This window comes from Alosa pseudoharengus, unplaced genomic scaffold (assembly GCF_046254945.1).
Source record: "Alosa pseudoharengus isolate Yale_2024_CS ecotype anadromous, Long Island Sound unplaced genomic scaffold, YU_APseudo_1.1 YU_APseudo_1.1_scf_15, whole genome shotgun sequence".
Classification (NCBI taxonomy): domain Eukaryota; kingdom Metazoa; phylum Chordata; class Actinopteri; order Clupeiformes; family Clupeidae; genus Alosa; species Alosa pseudoharengus.
In genome coordinates this window covers 35,602,502-35,613,035 of record NW_027468620.1, presented here as the reverse complement: position 1 = coordinate 35,613,035, position 10,534 = coordinate 35,602,502, and the positions used below count along the sequence as shown (strand labels likewise).

The 10,534-nt window shown below is 42.7% G+C and overlaps 1 protein-coding gene across 2 annotated transcripts; it reads left to right on the top strand.

Annotated features, from left to right (window-relative positions):
- Positions 1 to 459: 459 nt before the first annotated feature.
- LOC143124636 (complement C1q-like protein 4) lies at positions 460 to 7,287 on the top strand. Of its 2 annotated transcripts, none has more exons than XM_076286309.1 (3): positions 460 to 767; positions 1,082 to 1,219; positions 6,867 to 7,287. In XM_076286309.1, exons 1-3 carry the CDS (start codon positions 539 to 541, stop codon positions 7,139 to 7,141), a joined length of 642 nt encoding a protein of 213 aa, XP_076142424.1. In that variant the 5' UTR covers positions 460 to 538; the 3' UTR covers positions 7,142 to 7,287. The 2 variants fall into 2 exon arrangements, with proteins under 2 accessions (XP_076142424.1, XP_076142422.1); XM_076286307.1 differs by having other exon boundaries at positions 462 to 767; positions 1,079 to 1,219.
- Positions 7,288 to 10,534: the final 3,247 nt, after the last annotated feature.

Below are 10,534 nucleotides of genomic sequence, written 5' to 3'. Positions count from 1 at the left end.
AAGCTTGTGTTACTTCTATGATTTTGCATTGGTAGCATGCTTATGTGTGTGTGTGTGTACGTGTGCGCATTGGTAGCATGATTGTGTTGGTAGCCACCCCAGATACCAGAGTGGCATGCCCTGCAAAAGCACAGAATAAATTAATTTGTTACATTTGGTTGCTGCTCACCTCTTGGAGTAACAATGGTTTGCAGCATAAAGCACAAATAAATGAATTTTTTATATTGTATGCTTTTTGTTGCTGCTCCTCTTGGAGTAACGGCGGTTTACAGCATCAAGCACAAGACAGATTTATAGTATCTTCATAGTTACACCACACTGAGCAGGAAATGCCCTGGTAGCGGTTTTATTTCCCCACCTCAGCTGATATCAACATCCACATCCCTTACTGTATGTCAAAATCACACACCGCAAGACCACAGTCCGTCTCTCCCCCAATAAAAGGAGCCCACAGACCGGAGCTGGACACAGAGGACTGGAGAGAGCTGCAGAGTTTAATGCTGACGAGCTGCCCAGTTTGAGCTGAAGAGTTTAAAACATGAAGACTCCTGTAGCTGTGCTGCTGCTGCTGTGGTCTGCGCTGGTTGTGGTTGCAGCTGAGCGTGGAGGGCTCCACCTTGAGGCCACAGATGCAGCTGCAGCCTCCACCCAGCAGAGCTACTTGTCTGAGTTCCGCGCTGCGCAGAGACAGATGATCGCTCAGATGGCGGAGCAGAGGGAAGAGCTTCGACTGGCCAAAGCCCAAATTGAGGAACTGAAGAGTGGAGGTAAGGGATTTCACCATCTGTCTCTCACTCTGTGTGTCTGCTGAGTTAATACATAGCTGTCAACCATCCTGTTTTTTCCGGACTTCTAGCGTAGTTTTACTTTTTCCCCGTTGTCTTCCCGTTTTAATGTTTTCCCGTAAAATATATCATATTTGAATACTCTTAGTAACATTAGCACTACCACCAGGCCTGTCAGTCTCTGTGCAATTGTCATGTTGCTAACCTGAAGGAGCTAAAGAGCATTGGTGAAGGTAATGTGTCTCTCTTCCACACACACACATAGACAGAGACTAACTGTTTCTCTCCCACAGCAGTCAAGCCCTCTAACGTGGCCTTTTCGACCTCCTTCTCTGTGAAGACTGACCAACACATCGGACCCTTCAAGACGGACACCACCCTGCTATTCGACTGCGTCTTCACCAACGTCGGCGATGCCTACGACAAAACCAAAGGTAAGACTGGACACACGAGCCTTCAGACCACTACAAGCCACACACAGTCTCCATTGACCTCTCCTAGTCTTCATTGACCTCTCCTAGTCTCCATTGACCTCTCCTAGTGTCCATGACCTCTCCTAGTCTTCATTGACCTCTCCATAACCTCTCCATAACCATGACCTCTGTCGTAGTCCGATTACGTTTTTTTTCTTTGCAGTTTCTTGTTGCCTATGAGTTACCTAGTAAAAATAGGGTGCCTGGTGATATCTCTTGGGCAATTCCCTGTATTCAGCTCTAAAGTTGACCTAATGGCGATTTGTTCATAAAAATGCCAATTTCATTAACCTTTTGGAAGGGCAGTATGAAATGTGAACCTATTTTTCCTGTCCTCTTAATCAACAGAGTAAGGAATAGATAGGAAGGAAGAGATTAAAGGAGCGATTTGTAGGATTGTTACCGAACGTTCTAGGCCAAAATCAAAACACTGGTGAACGTTCTCAAGACTACCAGACGTGAGCCTCTTCTGGGTTGCCAGATGTAAAAGACTTAGCTAACATTAGTTGACCTGCAGCTGCTTTTCTCCACGTTTCTCCAACCATGACCCAGCCACACCTCTCAAAAAATACCTCTCTAACCAACGTAACATATTTAGCTGAAGTTATCGATGCAGGTGAAGTTTAGCCTAGGCTACCTGTCGTGGAGAAATATGGCCAGCTCTGCGTCAGACGAAGACGTCGCCATCTCAGGAAGCTCCTCCGATGTCCACTTAATTCTTGGCCTTTGCTAATTTGGCAACACATAGGAGGACACGCAGCCCATTATTAATACGCTATTCTAGAATTAATCGTTCAAAACATAAACGAAAATTCCAAGAGATTCCGCCCTGTAACTCTTTTTTTTTCATGGGTTTTTACGGGTTATAGTAATGTTGTCAAATAAGCCATTACTTCAACTCATTGTCTTTCCTTACTCTCTGACAACATATGGTGATCATTTTTGGAATGGTTACAATTTATTTTCCATTATTTCCTACATACTGGTCCTTTAAATAGATAGATATGGAAAGTTTGCAAATTCATGCTTCATACCATATACACTACCAGTCAAGTTTAGACACACCAACTCTCAAATCTGTTTTTTTCCCCTTTATCTTTATTTATCTGAGTAGGTGGTTATTATTATGAAATAGCCCACATGGATTCATATTGTAAGCAAACAAAAAGTGTATATAAAGCTAAATTTTCAATATTTTTAAATTCTTCAAGGTACAGACCTTTTGCTCAGTCTCTCAACCAACTTGATATAGTCAGCTGAGATGGATTTCCAACAGCCTTGATGGATTTCCCGTACATTGTGAGCATTTGTTAGCTGCTTGTCTTTCACTGATTTTATTGAAAAGAATGAAGTCGGCTTTAATCATATCAATTGACAGCAAAGTTGTCATAGAGGTATGAAACATGGCACATGGAAATAATATATTTCTAGAGACCTTTGTCTTCTGTCATACTTTGGATGTTGTAGGTATTGTTGTACAATGTAGTAAAAAAAAAAAGATTCAAATAAAAAACTACAAATAAGTGTGTGTGAGTTCAAACTTTTCATTGGTAGTGTAGATATAGATGCCATATCATATCATACTTTCAAAATGCCAAAATATAGTATTTTATTTTGATACATGTGTGGCTATGTATTTTGTAGTTTATTTTGATACACTTAAAATTAGGGTGTTTGATATTTTATTTTTTGCCATCCCTGACAACAGCTAAAGAAACCAGGCAGATACAGTGCTACACCCTTGGGGCAGTGCTACACCCTTGGGGCAAATTTAAAATCATGGTCCTTATAGTGTAGCAGCCTGGTCTGATCCAAGGGCGCGGGAAGGGGGGTGCTGCAGCACCCCCTGCTGGCAGGAGATAGATTTTTAAAAAATATTATATATTTTTAAATAATTACTAATTTGCTGTCTGACATTATTTATATTTTGTATGTGAAATGATGAGTCAAATAGCAAAAAAGGGCTATGGATAGGTTCGAATATAGGCTACTAAAAATTAACAGTTATAGAGATCAACGTGAACGTGAGTCAGTTACTGTAAGAACTGTTTATACAACCCCACCTCCATCTTGCCTGTTCATAATTCTGAGAAATTCTTGATTGTTTGTGTTATGTTTATGTTATGTGTGTGGGTGTGTGAGTGTGTGTGTGCGTGCTTGTGTGTGTGCCTGTGTATGTGCCTGTGCATGCAAGCGTACATATGTCTACTGTGTGAGTATGTGTCATACGTATGATTACTGTGAATGTATGTGTGTGTGTGTGTGTACCTGTTTGTGCACATGTGTGCACAAGAAATGGGTTAACATGACCCCTGGAGGCAAACATACGGGAAAAAAATGGTCATCCTAGGCCCTACAGTTCTCAAGATATTCACAGAGAACTGTGTCTGCCCTACCCTCCTTTCGGGGGGTCCAGTCCAGCGGGGGGGCTACAGATCAAAACGAAAAATGACGGTTCCATGCTATCCATGTGGGGGTACATGCCCACCAAGTTTTGTGTACCCCGGTCTTTCAGTGTCCCGGGAATCCTTGTTGGTGTACGTCACTAAATGTACACATAAATTATTTTATTGTAAGGCCCCCCATGAACGAAAGTACACAAAACTTGGCATGCATTCGGAGGGTGTCATAATGATCCTACACTTTTAATTTCGTGCAGTTTTGACCTTGTCAGCCAGAGATATTGTGATGAAAACACCTAATTTTTTGCTTTTTAATTTTTAACTAGGTGGCGCTATACATGAAATAAGTGGTAATGGGATGGGTTGACATGCCCCCTTAAGACCAACATACATAAAAAAGGTGGACCTCCTAGGCCCTACGGTTCTCGAGATATTCACAGAAAACTGTCTCCGGCCACCTACAGGCCAGTTGGTGTATAGTAACATAAATTAATTTATTGCGTGGCCCCCCATGAATGGAATTCCACGAAACTTGGCGTGCATTCAGAGGGTGTCATAATGATCCTACACTTCCAATTTTGTGCAGTTTTGACTATGTTAGGTCACAGATACCTGCGATTACAACACCTCATTTTTACTTTTTTGTGTTTAACTAGGTGGCGCTATACATGAAATGAGTGGTTATGGAATGGGTTGACATGGCCCCTTGAGATCAACATACAAAAAAAAAAAAGGTCCTCCTAAACCTTACGGTTCTCGAGATATTCACAGAAAACTGTGTCTGCCCTACCCTCCTTTGGGGGGGTGCAGTGTAGCGGGGGGCTACAGATCAAAACGAAAAACAATGGTTCCATGCTATCCATATGGGGTTACATGCCCACCAAGTTTCGTCTACCCCGGTCTTTCAGTGTCCCGGGAATCATTGACGGAAATTTGGACATGCAAAAAAAAAAAAAAAAATTCTGACTAAACCTATATGACCGCCGCTTCGCTGCGCGGCGGTCATAATAATAAAGACACCCCTTCAGGAAAAGCGATATAGGCTATAGGAAATATTGGGAAAAGTTGTTAAAGAAGATGACAGTAGTACAAGTTATGGTCTAGGCGAAGCCATTTAAAAGTATGATAGCCAAAACGGGCAGCCTGCAGGAATAAATGTTATGGCACAGACTACAGGCATATCTACCGGTATGTATAGGTTCGCGCATGCATAAAAGTTACTTTAGTTCGTTTGTGACTTTAAACAGTGGATGTGCTTTAGTAAAGCTTTGTGCTTCATTCAGCATTATAAACCAGTTCTTACGCTAATCTCTCTTGCCTACCTTGCCTCACCATTTCTGTTTTCGAAAGAAAGATGTATGTCCATGGCCTTCAAATCTTATCCTAGTGTTCTAATCCTTGGTGGTTGCGTGCGTGCTTGCGCTCTCTCATTCTCTCTCCTGCGCAAACATTATGTCCTGCATGCCTACTGCGTGTAGTTCTACTGCATAAAGTTTTGCAAATAAATTAGTTTGTTTTACAGAAATGGCCTACTGTCACACTGCATGCAGGCTATAACCAAAAGCACACATTTTGTAAATAAGCGGGTCGGATATAATTTTGTCCTAATTAATATTCGCGGCCCGAGTTGCGGTCGGGTTGATTAAAATATCGGGCGATCGCGGGCCGCTTGTGACCAAACCCGAGCAACATTGTAGGACACATACTTGCTGTGGAGACGACACACTTTAGGCTATTCAGAAATTATTTGCGAGATCATTGCAGCCTGATTATTAGCCTATATTTAAAGCCTAACATCTCTGGTGTGGTTTTGACGATCAGAAAGTAATTTTCCTTAGCTATACTGAAATAGGCTAACGATGTCAAGTGCGCTTCTGTGGGGGTTAGGGTGGGCGCAGTGGACTCGGAGTGCTGTCGCGGAACATTGGAATTTGTGGCTGCCCAGGACTTTTCTAAAACTTCTCGCTATCACCCGCACACCGCATTTAGCAGTCAAAATCCTAAACATGTCCAGGGGAGTGGGGGGGGGGGAGAGAAATCGTCGGACATCCATTATTTTTGTTATTAAGCACCCCTGGTCAAAAATAGGTTTCCCGCGCGCCTGGTCTGATCTAGCTGTTTTCTGCAGCAACTGGAGCTAGGCAGCATTGATTGTTTTCAGGGTTTTGTTCTCGTACCGACGACACTCAGTGACTTCGAGAAATAGAGATATGTGTGAAAAATGGCCAGAATTCTCCTGCACAGCTATGTACCAGCTAGCTACCATTACACTCAGCACCAACTCATCTACATCCAAGCTGGGTTTGAGACTGCACACTGCGCAGATGCACAACTGAAAATTCTTGACTTTGTTTGGTGTGGTCGTCCCTGGTCCCTACCCAGAATTCCCTGCTCCCTACTGACTGCCCAAGGGATAAAATCCAAGGAAGCGTCACAGGGAACTCAACTCAACGTTGTCCTGACAACCGGATTTTCAGTTCTAAACAACCGAACGAGAGATGCCATTTTCCATTGCTTCGCTGTGTTCTTTCTTTTAAAACGAGAATAAATCAATTTCAAGAGGTGCTAGATCGAAACATTTGGAAGCTTTTATGTATTTTTCCGGGGTATTCAAAGGAAAAGTTTGCACTAGTATGAAAAATAAAGTTTATAACGTAACAGTAAATTTGCCTAATCTGTTCTGATTACATAACGTTATTACTGTCAACCGGGGTGGCTTCGGACACTTTTTAAAACAAAATTGGAACTTATTTACAAATCTGAAAAAAAATCGGCAAGTATGAGACTCTGACTGATGCCTGCATGTAGGGGCGAAGCACTGCACAACTGACAGCAGTTTACACAATGTTAGTTTTTTTTATTTTTATGAAGACAATCTATTGTCAATATTACTTACATCATTCGTAAAGCAAACTCGCAAGTCATTTCGCTAAAAAAATCATTCCTTTTCCATAAAACGTTCATGTGGCATAGGATTTCCCCTTGTTAATTTGGTTTGTTTAGAACTGAAAATCCGTTTGCCAGGACAGCGTGACGTCACACTTGAGTACTCTATTGCTAAAACATTTTTTATTTGAAGTGCCCTGCTAGTTTTCATGTTGCCATAGAGACGTTCTGGCTGCAGTTCCCTTTCGAACGGAACACCGTTGCACAGCTCCCTAAGAGATGGATTATCACGTGTCCACATGTTCTTCTCTCTGCCCCAGGCCTGTTCACTGCTCCGTGCAATGGCGTCTACATGTTCAACTACCACATCTTTGCCGGAGGCGACCACGGAGCTGGAGCCAAGCTCTTGAAGAACAAGGATCAGGTGGTGGCCGCCTACAACCACGTGGCCCCTCACGATATCAACACGTCCCAGAGCGTGATACTGCAGCTCCAGGAGGGCGACACGGTGTGCTTGCTCCTGGAGGCTGGATGGTGGGTCGCGGCCTACACCGGACATCTCACCACCTTCAGTGGACATCTCCTCTTCCCCTGAGGAACGATAGTCAACTATCTATCTCTTTGTCTATCTTCTCATGTGATTTGGCAATTTGCTCATCTGTGCCAGCGGTGCTGATTCGTCTGCATGCGCAGATGGTTTCACTATGTTGTGTTCAGATCCAAATAAAATGACCAAATGGCTGGGGAGTGCGAGTGGTCATTTCAAAGCTGGAGGGAAATGCTTATCCGTGCTTGTAAGTAGGAATTCAAGATATATCGGTGGTCATTTCACAGCTGGCTTTGACATGCTGGAGAGAGATACTTATCTGACCTACTAAGATCAGATCTGCAATGATGAATATAAGATGACACAAAAAGGCTTTCCATAGAAATGCCACAGACACAAATAAGAGTGTTGATGATGACACTCATGATAACAAATAAGTTTATTCTATACAGGGCCCAGGGCCTTTCACAATCCAGAGGGGACTACAGAAGAATGCACGGAAGGCTCTTCAGTAGGCCTGGCAAACTCGATTCCTTTTAAGGATTCGGGTTATTCTCAGTCACTCACTAAACTGATCCGGGTGGTGCGAGTCACTTGAGTCAGTATGGCTTAATCGCCAAGGAAACTCAGTCCTAGCCCATTGTCTCTAACCACTAACGTAGTAGAAAGTTCTGTGGATTCTGTAGTAAGACATTTTTAACCTTAAAGGAGAAGTTCGGTGTGATATTGACCTAAAGTGTGTTGAAACATGATACCGAGTGTGAACTTTTGTCTCATAGCTCATCTCGGCTTGTCCCCTGCACTCCAAAATCTGGCGCCAGGTTTTCGATGGGGGTGCCTCGGGCATCGGCCTAGCCATGCAAATAAATCACTGTTTTACACCATTTACGAGGCTCAACGTAGCTCCACACTTCATTGGTAGACTTCTGAGGGCCCTGACATTTAAAACGAGACATTGAGAACTTTGAAAAAGGACTGGTAGTTTATTTACAAGATAATTTATACAGACAGTACAGTGTTTCCCACATAATTGAATTCTATTTGTGGTGGTAGGTTTGCAGAATTAACTCGAATGCAACAGTTTTTAACAAATTAGTGCAGCGCGGATATGATTCTAACCAGATTTAAGCACAATTTAGTACAACCAGAAAAATCATTGTGTGGTGGTCAATGTTGATATTGTGGTGGGCCGCCACAAATAAATCAATGTATGGGAAACACTGCAGTACCTTGCTTTACTCATGTGTTTTTTTACTTCTGTGTGTGTAACAGCTGTTCACAGAAGAGTGTAAGTGAACAGAAATTGGGTTGATGAGAGATGTTTAGCATCAGTGACATTCTTCCTCAAGGTGATTGGGCCCTGAGTTGGAGCTGCCATCAGGGCCAGGTTAAGGTCATCCGGGGCAGACCCCCCCCCCCCCCCCATTTTTTCCCCAATATATATTACTAATATTATCAATATATATTAGAGAGAGGGAGAGAGAGAGATATTTGCAATACAATGACAGACATAATGTAAAAATGAAATTTGCATTTATATTGTGGAATTCTATAACCAACATACAATTGTACCAACATACAAAAAACAAGTAGCCTACAAACATGGGGCAATGCACAAACAAAATCAACCATGAAATATTATATTGTACCATCAATTACTTCAACTAAGGCTTGCAAAACACTGCCAACGGTAGCCAAGGTCAGCCTAATGTGCAACTCCCGAACTCTGAACTCATGAAACACTGTAGCATCGCAGTCTGGCGCACACGCACGCAGCCCTAGCCAGGCACAATGTCAAATACATTGAAACATGCAGTCTAGCGCGCACACACACAGCCCAGCCACATCAAATACAAACAACTCGATTAAACAATTTAATTTTCAGGCAGTGGCCAGCCGCCTACTGAAATGGACATAGGATAGATAATCAGTGTGGGACTAGCCTACTTCAAGTCTACTTTTCTAGTTTCTTTGAAGGCAAAGTCACAAATTAAATCATTAAAGTCGATTTGGCGTAGCAGGTCAAACTAAAATGCTTCTTCTTCCAGCAGCACGACACGTCGGCAGGCACAGGGGGGGTGTTGTCGTGGAAAAAATTACTGACTTTTAACTCTTAACTTAGCACTCTGTACAAAGAACCAGCGGATAACGGTCTGAGATGAGAAGTGGCCGCTTGTGGCCTTTTATTCACAAGTCCTCCTGGGTACAGCTCTGAATGCACAGAGATTAAGTGTCGCCAGGCAGGAGTTGCGAATGATGGATGTCCTCTGCAGCGGAGACTCCACGACCCAGGCCTTGGGGAGAAGGTGCGCACGTTCTGAAGTTTGCTCCCTTGGGGGAAAGTTTTTGTATGTGGTCAAAAACACCTCCTTTTTTTACTTATGGCCAACCTTGGCCCAGTGTCTACCCCCTATGTAATCGGCAGACCCTTTTTTATCTAATCAATGTATTAGTAGGGGGGCCTATGTGTCTAATTTGGGGGCCTGTGGGATTCGCATGTTAATTTTTGGAGAGTGTTATATCTTTGTTCTAGGGGTTCTTAAGAGTAAAAAAAAACATGTCTCTTTTTTTTGATGGTTTTGAAGGACCCAAATCAAAGGTCAAATTCAGAAAACATCAAATTTGGTGTTTTGTCCATAAACCTCACATTGCTGGTATTATAGCATAGGGTTTGGTGCCAAAAAGCAAAGATATTCTACAAGGTAGTGTGCAAAAGTGGGCCACATAAACAATACAACATTATAAAACATTTTTAGGCTGATGATTGATCTATTTAACAAGAAATTGTGCCTAAAATTCTAGAAATTGTCTGCTTAAAAAAATAATACTTCAATATCAATACTATCAATTCATGCCTATTAGTGTGCTTGAGTGTAGGCCTAGCCTGCTCTGTCAGTTCTTGTCTACACCCATTCAGAGCACAAAGTGCAGAGATCTCTGTTAAATCAAGTTTAATAGACTTTTACATAGTACCAGCTGAAGTCTGTAAGGCCTTCCGTAGCCTATGTAAGTGTGAAGAAAAAAAAGGGTAAAGGATCAGATAGAGACAGGTGTGTGTGTGTGTGTGTGTGTAAGAGAGAGAAAGAGAAAGAGAGACACTACCAGCATGGACGGATTATGAACTTTCAGGCCCCTGGGCCCAGATGTATTAAGGGCCCCCCACTAATTGTTGCGGGGGACATTTTTTTACATTTATTTGATGTGATTTCCTGTATTCTGGTGCATTTTGGGGATGGCCAATACTTTTATTCAATCAGATTCATAGCCTATGTGTTGAAATGATGTGTTGATATTGAGGCAATGATTCCATGCAATGGCTTGGGCCCCCTGACTCCTTGGGCCCCTGGGCTTGGGCCCGGTAGGCCAGTGCAGTAATCCATCCCTGACTACCAGTGACAGTTGGCTGATGATAGCTGGCAGTGATAGAATTTAGAATATCGA